Source organism: Notamacropus eugenii, chromosome 5, assembly GCF_028372415.1.
Source record: "Notamacropus eugenii isolate mMacEug1 chromosome 5, mMacEug1.pri_v2, whole genome shotgun sequence".
Classification (NCBI taxonomy): domain Eukaryota; kingdom Metazoa; phylum Chordata; class Mammalia; order Diprotodontia; family Macropodidae; genus Notamacropus; species Notamacropus eugenii.
In genome coordinates this window covers 406,553,433-406,571,920 of record NC_092876.1, presented here as the reverse complement: position 1 = coordinate 406,571,920, position 18,488 = coordinate 406,553,433, and the positions used below count along the sequence as shown (strand labels likewise).

At 35.6% G+C, this 18,488-nt stretch overlaps 1 protein-coding gene and 1 pseudogene across 9 annotated transcripts in view; both read left to right on the top strand.

Moving 5' to 3' along the window:
- TSGA10 (testis specific 10) overlaps positions 1-18,488 on the top strand; it is a 144,888-nt gene that overhangs the window by 101,295 nt on the left and 25,105 nt on the right. For all 9 annotated transcript variants that reach the window (XR_011968158.1, XR_011968157.1, XM_072614641.1 and 6 more), the window contains exons 12-14: positions 4,010-4,065; positions 4,325-4,493; positions 5,368-5,478. Coding sequence is in view for 7 of the 9 variants with exons in the window: in XM_072614641.1 (XP_072470742.1) it covers positions 4,010-4,065; positions 4,325-4,493; positions 5,368-5,478 (336 nt within the window). In the remaining 2 variants the exon portion in view is untranslated. The remainder of the gene's footprint in view (positions 1-4,009; positions 4,066-4,324; positions 4,494-5,367; positions 5,479-18,488) is intronic.
- LOC140506934 (ATP-dependent RNA helicase DHX15 pseudogene) lies at positions 5,892-9,690 on the top strand (annotated as a pseudogene).

Genomic DNA, 18,488 nt, shown 5'->3' with positions numbered 1-18,488 from the left:
TTCACTTGATGACCTCATCACCTCCCATGGGTTCAATTTTCTTTTCTGCTGATGATTCTCAAATTTACTTAGCCAGCTGTAACTGTACTGCCAACCCCTGGTCTGACACCTACAAATGTCTGTTGGACTTCTAAAATTGAATGTCCTCTTAACGTCTTAGATTCATCATTTCCAAAACTGAATTATTTTTTCCCAAATCTTTTCTTCTTCCTACCTTTCCTATTTTATGTCCTACTATTATTATATAGTATCCTATTATTGTACTACTATCCTCCTAGTTTCCCAGCCTCACAACCTAGCAACCACCCTGCCCTACATGCAACTTGCTGTCAAGACCTGCCAATTTTACCTTCATAACATTTCTCACATACACCTCTTCTCTCCTCTGATACTGCCACCACTCTCATTCAAGCCCTCATCACCTTTCACCTGGATTATTGCAATAGCCTGTTGGTTAATTTCTCCCTATGCTAGTCCATCCTTCACTCAGCTGTCAAATTAATCTTAATGCACAGGTCCGATGTCACCTCCTACTCCAGTGGTACCCTTTCACCTCCAGGATCATGCATAAAATCCTGTTTGGCATTCAAAGTCTTTCATAAGCTGTCCCCTCCCTTCTCCTATCAATCTTAACATCTCCTTCCCCCGAACCCCACCTTGATTTAAGGACACTGGCTTCCTTGCTGTTCCTCAAACAGAAATTGCCTTCCTTTGTTATCTCTGCCTTCTGGCTTCCCTAGTTTCCTTCAGGTCCCAATTGATATCCTACCATCTATAAGTAGCCTTTCCTGATCTCTCTTAATTCTAGTGCCTTAATTCTCGGTTGCTTATTTCCAATTTATCCTGCTTACGGCTTGTTGGTATATAGTTGTTTGCAAATTGTCTCCACCATTAGTGTGAGCTCCAGGCAGCTGCAGCGTCCATTTTTGGAGCCCTCCACCAAAAGACCCTGGGAGAATCAAGCAGCTGATCTGAATTTCAGCCCTAAGTGGCAGCCCCAGGGTGAGGAGGAGCACTGGTGTGGTGGAGCTGGAAGCAGTTGTGGAGAGGGAACTCTATTCGCTGATCCTGGGCAGAAAAGCATGTGATTGCTCCCAAACCAGAGTGCAGGCCAGGAGAGGGGTAAACCCATCTCCCTTGATTGTGCCACCTTAGAGGAACTGAGAACTTACAGTTCCCTAGAGAATACCCTCCACTTGACAAAGAACTCAAAAGTCAAGTAACTGGCTGGGAAAATGCCCAAATGCTCATATCAAAGACTGTCTTTTGCCTTTCTTTATATCCCCAGTACTTATATAATGCCTGGCATATAATAGGTCCTTAATAAATGTTTATTAACTGACAAACAAATGGGAATAGTAGGATAAAAAAGGAATGGAAAAGAGGATTACATGTGAAACTAAATTTCTGTTATATGAAGTTCACTTTTTAAAGATATATATTACATTTTAAATGGTGATAACAAAATTGCCTTGCTTGTCTGTGCTGCATTCTGAATTTTCTATGGGTTATTAAATTTTTTTTCCACTGATACTCACTTCTTTTTTTCTTTTTCTTCATCACTATCCACCAACCTGTCATAGTGCCTTCAACAGAAACCTTCCCGCTTGTAGCAAATAAGCATGGCAAGGCAAAAAAATCCAGTTCTAAATTTCTGATTTTATAAACCCATTAGCCCTCTCAGAATAACTCTTCTGTGCCTCTGGTTCATTGTCTGCCATGGAATTGGTGATATGTTTCTGCATTAGTCTTCTGAAGTCCTGATAGTCTTACTGCAAGATGTAAGGATTTACATTATTGTAGGATGATAAGATCATGGAGTTAGACCTGAAAGGGACCTTAGAGGCCATTGACTATATCACCCTCATTTTACTGGTGATGAAACTGAAGCACAGGGAAGATAAATGATTTGCCCAGGGTCAGTGTATAAATTTGGTTCACCTGATTCTGCTCATTTTGTTTTGTTTCAGGTCATGTAATAGTTCCCAGGTGTCTCTAAATCGATCTTGCTTGGGATTCTATCCATTCCATGCAAAAGTTATTCCATCACATTCATATGTCACAATTTGTTTAGCCATTCGTAAATTGATGAGCAGCGCTATTGTTTTCACTTTTTTGCTACAACGTAAAGTGTTACTATAAATATTTTTGTTTGTATAGACTCTTTGCGTCCTGTGCCTTCTTTGTGTTAATATGCCTACTAGTGGTATTACTTACTGGTTATGCATAGTTAAGTTATACTTTCTATAATGGTTTGGTCAATTTACAGCTTCACCAGCAGTGTCCTCCCAAAGCCCTTTCAACAGTTGTCATGTTTCTTTTGTCATCTTTGCCAATCAGAATGTTAGTTTAAATCTCAAGTTGTTTTAATTTGCATTTTTCTTAATAGTGATTTAGAATATTTTTATAAAATTGTTGTGCACTTAGATCTCTTCTCCTACTTCTTCTTTGGGGCCATGCTTGTTCTTTGTTATTTTGTACATTTTAAATTTTTTTGCACTTCTGGTTTTTTGTAGTGGTTCTTTACATTTATATTGTATGCCATTGCATATCATTTTTTTGACTTTACTTCATTACATTGAACTGTCTTTCTCTGTGTTTATCATATACACTGTTTCTTACAGCACAACAGTTTTCTGCTATGTACTACAGTTTGTTTAGTTATTCCCCAAACAATGGGCATCTACTTGGTTTCTAATCCTCTTTTTTTAAACCACAAAAAAATGCTGCTCTAAAGATTTTGGTGTATATGGTAACTTTGTTCTTATCAGTGACATCCTTGGAGAATGTGCCTAATAGGAAAGTCTTTGGGTCAAAAGGTTAGGATATTTGAGTCACTTTATTTGTATAATTCCAAATTAAGTTTCATAATGGTTGTATAAATTTGTAGCTCCCTCAACATAGTGTACCTGTCTTTCTGTACCTCCACACTGATTATTCTTGTCTTTTCTCCCTTTGCCAGTTCTCTTGGTGTGAGGTGAAATCTCAGAGTTGTTGTAATATGCCTTTCTTTATTATTTATTTGAAGCATTTTTTTTCATACTCCCTGTTGCTAATTTGGTATTTTGTCTTTAAGAAATGTCTGTTTATATCTTTTGATCATTTATCTATTGAGGAATGTCCATCACTCATGTATCGGAACCAATTTCTTGTATGTCTTGCATATGAGACCTTTACTAGAGAATCTTCACAGAGATTTTTTTCCCCAATTAACTATCTTCTAATTTTAGCTGCATTGTTCTTATTTATACCAAATCTTTTCAACTTTATAACACCCAAAATTGTTCATTTGATCTTGAATGATCCTTTCTCTTCTTTGTCTGGCCTAATCTATATCCTATGTCTTCTCCTATCCAATGTTGCAAAAATTATTCCTTCCTTACTGTTCTGATTTTTATTATACCTACCTACGTCCCGTATCTATTTGGAACTTATTGTAGCGTATGTTGTAAGATCTTGGTCTAAACCTCAATTCTGCCAGACTCCTTTCCAGTTTTCACAGTAGTTCTTGTTGAATAATGAGTCCTTACCTCATTATTTGTGGTCTTTGGGCTTAGGTGACTGTTACTCTACTTTTCCATGACCCATATCTCAAATTTCATATAAGACAGCAACACTTGTATGTCCTTCTTCTTGCTTCTTTGCTCCCTCTTTTCTTCTGCAACTCTCTCTGTGTCTCTGCCTGACTGGTTCTCATTTACAGAGAGAATGGGGAACTTTCTATCAGTGAGTACCCAAAGCTTTGACTACAATATTTGGTACGGTAGTCCTGTGTAATCATACCCAAATGCATGTGTCTTTTAATGAGGTTCCTTTTCCTTACAATAGATTATGTACCCAAATTGATTAGGCTTGTTTTTAAGTATTGAAGAGAAAGAAGGTTTTTATCCCAGAGAATAGGACACCAAATCTGAAAGAAGAACATTTTGTGTTCTGATCAATTTTAACAGAGAAGTTGTCAAATAAATTTTACCTAATATTGCTTTTTTTTTTTTTTTTTTTTTTTAAGGAAAGGACAATTTCAGGCATGAAGAATATCATTGCTGAAATGGAGCAGGCATCAAGGTAATTCTCAGTTAGATAGTATTTTGGATAAGATAAAAGTTTTACACAACTGATAAATGACCAAATTACATGATTATTTTTTATATTATAATGTTGTCTCTGAAATTTTATAGAACATGAAATTTTACATTTAGTTTTTCAAACTTTGTCACATCCATCGCTGTAAACTGAAGTGTTTTACTTTTCAATATTGTCTTTTTTTATTGCTGTTCTGCACCAATAAAATGCTTCTCCTGCCCCTATTTGGCTTGTAAAATAGACAGTCAACTGAAGCTCTTATCATGTGTGAACAAGACATTTCCCGGATGCGAAGACAGCTGGATGAAACAAATGATGAGCTTGCTCAGATTGCTAGAGAAAGAGAGGTCTTGGCTCGTGACAACGATAAACTCCAGGACTCAGTCTCTAGAATTAAGCAGGAAAACCAGGTATTTTTGTTGACAGAATAATTTTTTAAATACAAATTTACAATTTGCATCTTAATTGCAAATGAAATACAGGTTATCATTAGATAAATTAGAATTAAGAAAATGCAAGTTGATTTAGACTTCTGCTTAAAACTAAACTCCACTTACTTTTTGAATGAATGGCAATGAGCTATTATTTTCTGTTAAAAAGTAAGAAACCAACTACTGTAAGATAGGACACGCAGATGTTTTTAGTAAACGGAGATCCTCTTTTAATGAAAGGATAGAAAAATATTCTGTGATGGTTTAAGAGCAATTTTCCTTAAAGGCAGAGGTATTAACTGGACTGTATTTTTAGGTTCTTTCTAGCCTAACTATATTTGGACACTTATTTTCTTTTTTGTTATGTGTAGTTAATTTCATGTATCTTCTTTTTATTGTAAAGATTTTCTTGCTTCTCTTATTCTTATTGTCAGCCAGTTCCTTAGGCAGTTTTTGCCCATGTTATTTAACGTTTCTTCTTCTATATTGTCATTTTCTGCTAATTTTTTTTATCTAGTTGAAAGATTATTTCATCCTTTTTAATATTCACTTTTATAGCTCCTTTATCACTGTAAATTTTTTTCACTTGGCATCAGCTGTAATTTACTGTGATTTTTGTCACAAATTTTATACTTTAAAGAGGCATGAATTTTTTTTGTGATGGTTGCATGAACAGCTATCCAGATACATTAATTACATATTTTCTCTTTAGATTTAGTATGTGTTTGTAAAATCAAAAGGTAAAAATTTATAGGGCCTTTCTATATTATCATATATTCTGATAAAATAGGTAGACTAAAATCAAGAGATTACATCTGTGAAAAATGCTTTTTTTGGTTTTGTTTTTAAACAGGTGTTATCCAAAAAACTGGCTGAAAATCAAGCTGAACTTAGTGATTTAAAACAGAAGAACCAAGAGAGTAGCAGTGATGTTACCAAGCTGAAATCGCTACTAAAGGCTGAAGTATGTATATGTATTTATTTTTTTGCTTTTAATTATGGTATTTAAATGAGAGTTTTTAATAGAGATGAATTAGATCAAAATTACATCTCTAGTGAAAGCTGACCATGACATTTTGAACACATCTGTAATATTTAATGTTCAAGGGCAATAACACTGAAAATTGATTTATTATAGCTTTAAAATTTCACCATTAGTGTCATCATAATAATGACGAAAAGGTAACACTTGATATTGTATAGTAGTGTTTTAAGGTTTGCAAAGTACTTTACATATATATTCTTCTTTCATCCTCACAAAAATGCTTTGAGACAAGTGCTGTTATCCTCATTTTGCAGATAAGGAAACTAAGATTTAGAGAGTAAGTAACTTATTTCATGGTCACTCACCTGGTCAATATAGGCAGCAGAATCTGAAGCCACGTCCCAGTGCCCTATACATTTCAGATCCATCCACCTATCCTCAAAAATTCACCTGTATCACTTGTTGATGACACTGGTTCTGGTAAAACAACACAGATCCCTCAGTGGTGTGTTGAGTTCAGGACCCAAGAGAGGAGTGGCTTGCACACAACCCAGGACAATTGTTGCAGTGAGTGTGGCTCAGAGAATTACTGATGAAACGGATGTGATGTTGGGCCAGGACACTGAATACTCCATTCGATTTGAAGAGTGCAGTCGTGTAAACACTGTTCTCAGATATGACAGATGGAATATTGCTTCGAGAAGCTATGACTAATCACTTTCTAGAGAGCGATAGTGTTATAATCCTCGATGAAGTTCATGAAAGGACTTTGGCCACAAATAGTCTCCTAGGAGCTCTGAAGGAGGTTGTGAGGCAAAGATCAGATTTAGAGGTTATCAGTTAGAGGTAATCAGTCAGTATGAGGGCTGCTTTAGATGTGGAAAATTTTCCAGTTTACTTCCATAATTGTCCCCTTTTAAGTATCCCTGGCTGTACACCTTGGTGAGATTTTTTTTTTCACTCCAGAATCAGAGAGACATTACCTCAAAGCAGCAGTTCAAACTGTGATGCAAATTCACGTGTGAATAGGAGGAAAGAGATCTTTTCCTTACTGGGCAAGAGGAAATTGATGTGAAGCCTGTAAGGGATTAAGTGTGAAGTTGATGATCTAGGTCTAGAAGTTGGTGATATTAAAATCATTCCTCTGTATTTCATACTTCCACCTCAACAGCCAAAAAACCAAAAGGCAGCAATCAGGTGAAAGGTCTGCCAATACTGCAGAGACATCACTAACAATAGATGGTGTTGTTTGTCATTGACCCTGGATTTGCAAAACAAAAGCTTTATGATCTTCAAATCAGAGTGGAGTCTCTTTTATTGACAGCAATCAGCAAAGCTTCTGCCCAGCAAAGAGCTGGTCAAGCTGGTCATACCAGGCCTGGAAAATGTTTCAAACTTTATACAGAGAAAGCCTATAAAAGTGAAATGCAGCGAAATACAATATTTAGCCTAAAATTTTGAGGTCTAATTTGGGTTCAGTGCTGTTACAGTTGAAGATACTTGGTACAGGTGACTTGATACCCTTTGATTTCATGGATTTGCTAGCTCCTGAAACTCTGAGGAGAGCCAAGCTTTTGAATTATCGGCTTTAAATGGCTGTGGAGACTTGACTGAATTGGGGTCCATGATGACAGAATTTCGTTGGATTCACAGCTTACTAAAATGCTTATTGTAAGTTGTTACTACAACTGTTCTAATGAGGTCCCATTTTTTTTACCACTATGTTATCAGGTAATAGAAGGGGAAAAAACTACCCCATCCTTTACCCCTCTTCTTTTTCTCCCCATTTCTTGTCTCTTCCCCAGTTTGAGAGATTATCACTTAGTTTTTTCTAACATTATAGTTTGATGTATGTTCTCAAAAAAGAACAAATACCTTGATTATGAAAATATTTACTTAAAGAATAAAATCTTCACAAAATTTATAAAAAGCAAAATAATTTATTGTATGAAAAATAACAAAAATAATAAAGTCTGAAACACTGGTAAAATTTAGATTGCCAAATTGTAAAGAAAAGAATACTGGTACCTCCCTATAGCAGTAACTGTTCTAATCCCATAATTCAGAATTTTGAACAAGGCGAGTCATTTAGAGACTTAGCTCCCTAGGTTTGTCATTACTCTTACAGTGATCCTCTTGTTGGTGCTTACAAATATGTCAGTGAAAAGAACATCAATTAAAATTGTCACTGGAAAAGAAGAAAAAAATCACCACCTCACCCCAAAGCCAAGTCTTTGCCATGCTACCTCTGAGTTATTGTTTAGAAATTTGGGATGCTTAACAAAAGCTCCTGGAAGCCTGAAATGTCTAGGTAGTGTATGGGTAAAGGGAAGGGATTAACTATTTTTATTTATTTATTTATTTTTGCTGCCTCTTTTGAAACTTAGCTAGAGATCATAGACTAATAAGAACTACTTCTAATGCCCCATTAAGTGGACGCTGGGTAACAAAAGAAGCTTGAAGCAGGATTGATGAGCTGAATTCTCTGCCTTTTCTTATTTTGTTTTTAAAAATTAATTTATTTTTGGTTTTTGGCATTCATAGTGTGATATGGGCTATTCATGTATAATCATATTAAATAATTTCCACATTAGATTTCAAAAAATAAATTCACCTGTATAGATTCTGTCATCTAGCTGTCTTGTAAATGAATTTACATTAAATTTATTATATAAACTTATGATAATCGTATGGTTAATGTAATTATCATAAATTTATTATTGCAAATATAAACTATTTATAACAAATGACAGTGACTTAAAATGCTGTGTCTAAATGTTATCAAATATCAAATTAGTTGAAAAGAATTTTCATAATTTAGCAACAAACCCTTAAAGACTCAATTTCAAAAGACTGAATCTCTAATGACAGAAACTTAGATAACCAAGTAGATTATTGATGATATTTATGAGAAGGATCTTCAGGTGTCTTTCAAAACATAACATAAATTATAATCACTTTATCTATAACTGATGGCCCTGTTTTGAGTATAATGGATAAAACAGGAGACTATTTAGAGTCAGGAAGACTTGGGTTTGAACTGCACTTCAGACATACCAGCTGTGTGATCTTGAGCAAATCATTTAATATATGTATATATCAGTCATTTTTTAAAACATAAAATGGGGATAACTAAAAGATAGATACCAAGGTTGCTGTGAGAATCAAATGAGATAATATAGGTAAATTGTTACAAACTTTAAAATGCTGTAGATCTATTAGTTGTTATTATTATTCCAGGCAGAGAGCATGTCTTTTGTGTATTTCCCATAATACTTATTGATAAGCACATAGTAAGAGCCCCCAAAGTAATTCTTGACTAATCAATATTAAGAAATCATTAAACAAGGTAAGCAAAAGAAATTTGTAATAAAAAAATTAAAGTTTTGTTATTGTGGGGATGCTATGTAGCTATATCCATCTAGTAAATACATATTATATTTTGGGGGCTGATTTCTCCCAGTGAATATATACCTACATCCACGATCCTTGTTGAAGGATATCCAGTTCAAGAATTTTCAAGTTGCTCTTGTATTTACCTGTAATAGACATATGTGACACGCAAGAACTAATGAACACAACCATAGTCAAGTGGACAAGTAGTCAAATGGAAGAAAAAAAGACAGAGGTGACCCTGTCCCCTCCACTTCTTTGAAATTGATGTCCATAGAACAGATAAATCAGTTTCTAATTTGCTGTTATAGACAATTAGAATCTTTTCTTCTCTGTAGAAACAGGTTTGGAACTAAAAATGTCACCATTTCCAGCTCTCAAAGGAACCAGGCTCATCAGTTTTGAGTCCTTTGTATGACAGAATTGAGGAGGGGATACAGTGGCTCTAACTCCCAGAGTCTGTCAGACTTGAGTAAATGACTCCTTGGGTGCAGTCTCTCCTTGGGTCCCTCTCTGTGTCATGGAGAGCACAGAATACTTGCCAGTAGATGTGGGCTTACACTCAAGTGGTGACCCAGTCAACTATGGTCTTTTCTTTTATACTCTATAGAAAATCACCCCCATGTAAGTTCATAGATAGACCCAGGATTCCCTTTTGGTCAGCTATCTTATAATGCATTCACTATTAGATTATTCTAGATAAGTAGTCATATTATAATACGTATGACTGAGACCAGGTATTCCAGAACAAGTAGGGCAAGGTGATCCACAAAATGGTTAGGCGGCCTTGACCAATATTTTCTAATTATATTGGTTCTGTTTTCTGTTGCGCGGGGGGCGGGGGGGAAGGGGTGGATTAGAAAAGATGCAATATGCAGATAGATTAGATAGATAAATGGAAGAATGGATGGATGGATATCTTTTGATACCTAGGGGCAGCATGTGCAATGATAAAAACTTGACCCAGTGGACTGATTTGGAGAACTTTGATATAAAGATGTGTTTATTAGATCTTGCCTCCAGAGTAACAAAAATATGTGTTAAATGTTTTCTGTTTAGTGTTTTACAGCACTAAAGGATTTTCATGACTAAGATTCAGCTAGATGGTGTACAAAAAGGAAATTTTATTGTGCTAGATATGGCCTTTAAAATATCAGTTACAGTTATTACTTGAAAATTCATCTCATGATTTTATTGTCCTGTTTTTATTGAGACTATTTATATGGAACATAACATAATTGATGAGCTGAATTCTCTGCCTTTTCTTATTTTGTTTTTAAAAATTAATTTATTTTTGGTTTTTGGCATTCATAGAGCCTAGCTATTACAATAATTGTAGAAATTATATGTCTGCTCTCTGAGAGATGTAATAGGAAAATCTGGCCCTCAGAAATATGTACTATGCCCAAGTGACTACTTTACTTTGTACACTGTAAGAGTTCAACTAAACAAATGTTTGCTGGTTTTACAGACATAGCTGAAAATTTCGCAGAAGAGAAAATCTGACTCAAAACCACAAGGTGGAAGTATTATACTGAATGTCATCTATTCTGTTTCTCCTTCATTCTTCCCAGAATCCCAGATGATAGGAACATCAGAAGAGGGCCATAGATAAGAGAGGGAGTATCCAAAGTTTGGGTTATTTTTCTTAAGTTTAGATTTCCTTTTAAGGAAATAGACTACTATATTCTGTTACCTCAAATATTGCCAGATTATTAGTATGATTATTCCATTTATATATTTTAAAATAATAAAATAATGTCTAGTATTTATTTTATATAGCTGCTTTTAATTCTCCCTCTGCCCTAAGAAATGGATCTAATTTTAATCAATCTCTTTATTATAAAGTTTTAAATATTTAAATACTACTTTTTGTACCTGATAGGTTTGCTTCTTCAACAGTTATCTATAGTGTCATATTTAATTCTTGACTTCCAAGCAAAAATTGGAAAAGTTCCTAGGACTGTGGATAGTACTAAATCATGAAAACAGGGCATGAAGCCAGAGCAAGAAGACTCAAATGGAGTTGTGTGAACAGAATATTTGGAATGCTAAGAAACTAGATGTCAAGAAAATAATGTCTAAAATATAGCACTTTTAAGGTTTGCAAAGCACTTTACATATATGTTAATTATCTCATTTCATATTATGACAACACTGTGAGGTAGGTACTGTTATTATCCCCATTTTGCAGATGAGGAAACTGAGGCTAAAAAGATTAAGTGACTTGCCCAAGGTCACACAGCTACCAAATGTCCAAGGCAGGATTTAAATTTAGACTCACTCCAAGTACAGTGTTCTGTCCAATATATCACCTTGTAATTGCGTGCTACACAAAAATTTGGTAACTGTGTAATTTCTAGAGATTAAGTCAAGGTAATCTGACAAGGAGTGAAAACCAGAGAATTATACAGGTGCCAAAATTCAAAGCAAGATCAGAATAAGTAAGGACCAGATAACACAATATGGTAAGAGGGGATTAAGCTGGTTGAAAAGCCATGTCCTAGGAGCAACTGACCCAGCTGGGGCCCCGCAGACTTTATTAATTAGAGAATTAATAAAACACTTGCTTCTATACTGACTTGAACAATAACATTAGGCCTTTATCCTTCTATTACCAGAGGTCTCGAGACCAAGGAAACTGCTTGAATAAATAGTAGAGTTTGAAATGTTTATGTTCCTGCTTGAAGACAAGATGATTCCTCACAATACAGATAGATAGATAGATAGATAGATAGATAGATAGATAGATAGATAGATAGATAGATAGATAGATAGATGGATGGATGGATGGATGGATGACCAAGTGTAAGTCTTCTCTTTATAGAACTCATGGAATGAACTCCTGCTCTATTGGTTAGAATGAAGAGCTTTTAAATAGGATCAAAGAAAAGATCCAAGAAGGGAACCAACTAAATGCTATTAGGAAGAAATAAAAATATTCTAAAGAGCCAGAGGGTAGGGAATATGGCAGAGAGTCAAAAATCAGTGTTAAGTGGTTGGTAGATGCAAGACATGAAAGAAAGAGAAAAAGAAATTTTACGTCCCTAGAATTATAGGATAGATATGAGGCTTTTTTCATAGAGTGCTGATAAGCATTCCCTGAGGAATAAATATCTCACTTCACAGAATGAGAAAGCTCCATTGATATTAATACCTAAGAAGAAACTAATTACTGAGCCCAAGAAAAAGATGTCATGGTGATTAATGCCCTCTTTGTGAGAATTTACATGAGTGGTTATAGAGACCTGATATGAGCAATTGAAGGGTTTCTGTCTTCCTGGAATATGTATCTGGAACATGATATGAGCCCTTGTTGAGCCTTTCACCCCTGCTGACCATCATCCAACTTTGATGATCAATGTTGCAGAAGAAACTTGAAAATAATTTGAAGGGACTATGGAATCCAGACCAGGGATCTGTGAAGGAATTTTGGGATATAGGTGATGTTTTCATCATCCTTTCTTATTGATGTTTGGGGACTTGGGGAAGAAGCAACCACATGAGAAAGGTTAGTGGTTAAATAAATAGTGTCACCTAACAAGGTTTGGTTTTCTGGAGTATGGTTTAAGAAAAGAAACTGAATGAATTTTAGCAAGAGATGGAGTATATTTCATATGGAGAAAGAAGAACATATGTGCCTTGCTCATCTGATCAAGATACAGGGCTAATAAATGGTGGAAGAATTTAAACTGAAAATGGAGGAGAGGGAGAAAAAATTCCCATATAAAATTATTAGAAAGATATTTGAGCAATGAGTATGACACAGGAAGAATAGTGGTAGAAGACATTTCTCATAATTAATAGGAGAAAACTATAAAGAAGAATAGGAATGTACGGGAACCAAGATGACAGAGTGATTGGTAATTGCTATCTCCCTCCCCTTCTTGACCTTGATGAGCCCAGAGAATATCTCTCTGGGAAAAACCCTGGGACAGTGAGAGCAGCAGCAGAAGGGGTAAACAGACTCTTAGCCCATAAGGCTAGAAAAATCACTAAGGAGGGTTCCTTTTGCTGTGACCAAAGACAACCAGTGCACGATCAGAGCTGTCCCAGACAGCCCCTCCTCAACAAACTAAGAGAAGATCCTGAGCCTTAGGGGGGTGAAGCCAGCAACTGCCAACACCAGGACCCCAGGCATGCCTCAGCATCCCAGGAGAATTGGGAAGACACTAATGCAGACAGCTGAACTTACCTATAATCTAGCTCAGTAGAGGAGACCTCTGGCATCCAGACCACCCCTCCCCCACCCTTAATGAGCTAGCTCCAGGGTAACTACGGGGAAACCCAAAAAGACCTCACCTGGCCTCTGCTTTCCAACACCAACCAGCTCTGCACCAGGTAAACTGCAGCATTTTAGCTTCTAGCTGAAAGAACGAGAGGCCACAACACACAAAGCCTCAAGTTTTAGGCACAAGAACTGTGGGACAGAGTTCCCTGTGCCACAGAAGCAGAGATCTACTTTAAAAGCCAGGAAAAGGGTTATTATCATGAATAAGAAGCAAAGCAGAAAAGAAAAGACCATAAAATCTTTCCATGGGGACAAGAACCAAGACACAAATACCAAAGAGGTCAGCATTGAGACTATACTCCCATCTGAAACTTCAGAAGAGAATATGAACTGGTCTGAAGCACAAAGAACTTTCTTGGAAGAGCTCAGAAAGGATTTAAAAACCCAAATTATAGAAACAGAAGAAAAACTGACCAGTGACTTTAAAAATATGAAAAAAGAAATGAGAAGAATTTAAAAGGACAACTGGACAAATGGAAAAGGAAGTATAAAACCTAACTGGAGAAAATAACTCCTTAAAAGGAACAATTGGACAGATGGAAAAGGAGGGAAGAAGTAGTAAGGGAAAAGAGGATTAAAAGGAAGGGGGGACTGAAAGAAGAGAGGGAAGACTGAGGGAGGTGGTGGTCAAAAATTAAAACTATAGTGGAGGGGAAGGGAGAAGAGAGAACTAAAAGCATAAACAAGGGGAAAGGGGACTGAGGGAAAGACACAGATAGTAATCATCATTGTGAATGTGAATGAGTTGAACTCTACCAAAAAATGGAGAAGGATGACAGAATGGATTAAAAACCATAATCCAAAAATATGTTGTTTACAAGAAACACACTTGAAACAGGGGCATATACACAGGGTAAAGGTAAAAGGCTGGAGAAAAATATTTTGTGCTTCAGATGATGTAAGAAAAGCAGGGGTAGCAATCCTAATCTCAGACAAAACAAAAGCAGAAATAGATCTAATCAAAAGAGATAAGAAAGGAAACTATATCCTGCTAAAAGGCACCATGGACAATGAAGCAATTTCATTACTAAACATATATGCTCCAAGTGGTATAGCATCCAAATTCTTAGAGAAGTTAAGGGAGTTGCAGGAAGAAACAGACAGCAAAACTATACCAGTGGGGAACTTCGACATCCCTCTCTCTGAACTTGATCAATCTAACCTCAAAATAAACAAGAAAGGAGTTAAGGAGGTGAATAGAACTCTGTATAAGGTAGATATGATAGCTCTGTGGAGAAAACTGAATGGGAATAGAAAGGAATATACCTTTTTCTCAGTGGTACATGGCACATACACAAAAACTGACCATGTTCTAGGTCATAAAAACCTCACAATCCAGTGTAGAAAGGCAGAGAGAGTCAATGCATCCTTCTCAGATCATGATGCAATAAAATTATATGTACTGAAAGGCCATGGAAATATAAACCAAAAACTAATTGGAAACTAAACAATCTAATCCTAAAGAATGAGTGAGTTAAACAACAAATTATAGAAACAATCAACAACTTCATTCAAGAGAATGACAATAATGAGACAACCTATCAAATCTTATGGGATACTGCAAAAGCAGTTCCTAGGTGAAGTTTTATATCTTTGAATGCCTATATGAATAAAATAGAAAAAGAGGAGATCAAAGAATTGGGTATGCAGCTGAAAAAGCTCAAAAAAGAACAAATTGAAAATCCCCAAGTAAATACCAAATTAGAAATACTGAAACCCAAAGGAGAGATTAATAAAATTGAAATTAAGAAAGCTATTGAACTAATAAAGAAAACTAAGAGTTGGTTTTATGAAAAAACCATTAAAATTGGTAAACATTTGGTCAATCTGATTAAAAAAAAGAAGAAAACCAAATTACCAAGATCAAAAATGAAAATGGTGAACTCACCTCCAATGAGGAGGAAATTAAAACAATAATAAGAAATTACTTTGCCCAACTGTATGCCCATAAATTCGACAATCTAAATGAGATGGATGATTATTTTAAAAAATATAAATTGCTCAGAGCAGGAAGAGGAAGTTGAATACTTAAATAACCCCATCTCAGAAAAAAAGAAATTGAACAAGCCATCAAAGAACTCACTAAGAAAATATCTCCAGGGCTGGATCAATTCACAAGTGAATTCAATCAAACATTTAAAGAACAGTTAATTCCAATACTATGTAGACTATTTGGGAAAATTGGGAAAGGAGTCCTCCCAAATTCTTTTTATGATACAAGTATGGTTTTGATACCTAAACCAGAAAGAGCCAAAACAGAGAAAGAAAATTATAGACCAATTTCTCTAATGAATATAGATGCAAAAACGTTAAATAATAAATAGAAAAACTATTAGCATTATTGATCATATCAGCAACAAACCTAACAGAAACCACATGATTATCTCAATAGATACAGAAAAAACTTTTGACAAAATACAACACCCATTCCTATTAAAAACACTGAAGAGCATAGGAATAAAAAGAACTTTCCATAAAATAATAAGCAGTATCTACCTAAAACCTTCATCAAGCATTATATGTAATGGTGATAAGCTAGATACATTTCCAATAAGATCAGGGGTGAAACAAGGGTGTCCACTATCACCACTATTATTCAATATGGTACTAGACATGTTAGCTGGAGCAGTAAGAGAAGAAAAAGAAACTGAAGGAATTAGACTAGGCAAAGAAGAAACTAAGCTATCACTCTTTGCAGATGATATGATAATATACTTAGAGAATCCCAGAGAATCAAATAAAAAACTACTTGGAATAATAAACAACTTTGGCAAAATTTCCAGTTATATATTACTAACGAAGTCCAACAGCAAGAGATAGAAAGAGAAATCCCATTTGAAGCCACAGTAGACACCATAAAATATTTGGGATTCTACCTGCCAAAACAGACCCTGGGATTATATGAACACAACTACAAAACACTTTTCGCACAAATAAAGTCAGATCTAAGTAAGTGAAAAAACATCAATTGCTTGTGGGTGGGCCGAGACAATATAATAAAAATGATAATCCAAAATTAATTTACTTATTCAGTGCCACACCAATCAAACTATCAGATAATTATTTTGTAGAACTAGAAAAAAGTAATATGAAAATTCATCTGGAAGAACAAAAGGTCCAGAATATCAAGAGAACTAATGAAAAGAAATGCTAGGGAAGGTGGCCTAACTCTACCAGATCTCAAATTGTATTATAAAGCAGCAGTTATCAAAACCACTTGATACTGGCTAAGAAACAGAAGGGTAGACCAGTGGAATATGTTAGGTACTCAAGACACAGTAGTCAGTGGCTATAGAACTCTACTGTATGATAAACCCAAGGATCCCAGCTTCTGGGATAAGAACTCACTGTTTGACAAAAATTGCTGGGAAAACTGGATAATGATGTGGCAGAAACTAGGCATAGACCAATGCCTGACACCATATACAAGAATAAAGTCCAAATGGGTACATGATCTAGATATAAAGATTGATACTATAAACAAATTAGTGGAGCAAGGAATAGGGTATCAGATTTATGGAGAAGGGAAGAATTTTTGACTAAACAAGAGAGAGAAAACATGAAGTTCAAAATGGATAATTTTGATTACATTAAATTGAAAAATTTTTGCACAAACAAATGTAAGGGAATTGCCAACCCTCAGATCTCTTGGACGGTGTACACCAATCACAGCTCAGGTAATCTGAGGGGAGATTGGTAAGGCATGAACAAGATGGTGCTAGGAGGAAGGGTTCTGCCCCTGTTCACCACCAGATACTTCCTGAAACATGGCTGGAAAGCAGTAGCAAAACTTGCTTAAACTAGTTTAATCTTGCTTGTGCTGCTTATGTAACTAAGGCGTACATGATACTATATAAGTCCCTGAGCTAGTTTGAGTAAACGGAGTTGCCTTACATCTTTGCTTCCCGCCTCATCGTTACTCACAGCGAGCTCCCTCAGGGTCGACAGGCCCTGCTGGACAGATAAACCTGTCGGCTCAGGGTGAACGGCCCCAATAAATCCCGTTCAAACAAACCCAATGCAACCAAAATTAGAAGTGAATCAGAAAACTGGAAAAGAATTTTTGCAGCTAGTGTCTGTGATAAAGGCCTCATTTCTAAAATATATAGAGAATTTAGTCAAATGTACAAGAATGCAAGTCATTCCCCAATTAATAAATAGTCAAAGGATGTGAACAGGCAGTTTTCAGAGGAAGAAATTAAACCTGTCTATAGTCATATGAAAAAATGCTCTAAATTCCTCTTGATTAGAGAGTTGCAAATCAAAACAACTCTGAGATACCACTCATACCTATCAGATTGGCTAACATGACAAAACAGGATGATGATAAATGTTGAAGGAGATGTGGGAGAGTTGGAACACTAATTCATTGTTAGTGGAGCTGTGAGCTGATCCAACCATTCTGGAGAGCAATTTGGAACTATGGCCAAAGGGCTACAAAAATGTGCATACCCTTTGACCAGCAATATTGCTTCTAGGACTGTATCCCAAAGAGATCATAAAAATGGGAAAAGGTCCCACATGTACAAAAATATTTATAGCAGCTCTCTTTGTGGTGGCCCAAAACTGGAAATCAAGGGGATGCCCATCAGTTGGGGAATGGCTGAATAAATTGTGGTATATGAATGTAAGGGAATACAATTGTGCTATAAGAAATGATGAACAGGAAGACTTCAAAGAGGCCTGGAAAGACTTGTATGAACTGATGCTGAGTGAAAGGAGCAGAACCAGGAGAACTTTGTAGACAGCAACAACCACAGTGTGTGAGGATTTTTTACTGGTAGACTTAGTACTTCATTGCAATGCAAGGACTTAAAAAATTCCCAGTGGTCTCTTAAGGCAAAATGCCTTCAACATCCAGAGAAAGAACTAAGGAATTGCATTGCAGATCATTTTCTTTTGTATTACATTTTGGTTTGTTTTATGATTTCTCCCATTCATTTTAATTCTTCTATGTAACATGAATTTAGTAGGAATGTATGTGTAGAACCTATATAAAATTGTATGCTGTCTGAGGGAGAAAGGAGTAAGGGAGGAGGAGGGGGAAGAAAAAAATCTAAGTTATATGAAAGTGATTGTAGAACACAGAAAACAAATAACATAATTAAAAAAAAAGAGAAACAGGAATATAACACTAATAGTTATAGCCTAATGTTTTTCTAAACCATTGTGTCTATGGATTCTCATTTCTTTCATTTCAACCTCCATATGCCAATCTGTCATTTAAAAGAATAATATGAAAGGAGTTAGACTTGAGCCCAGAAAATAGTCAAATCTATTAATGATACTAAGTTTCTATACTTTC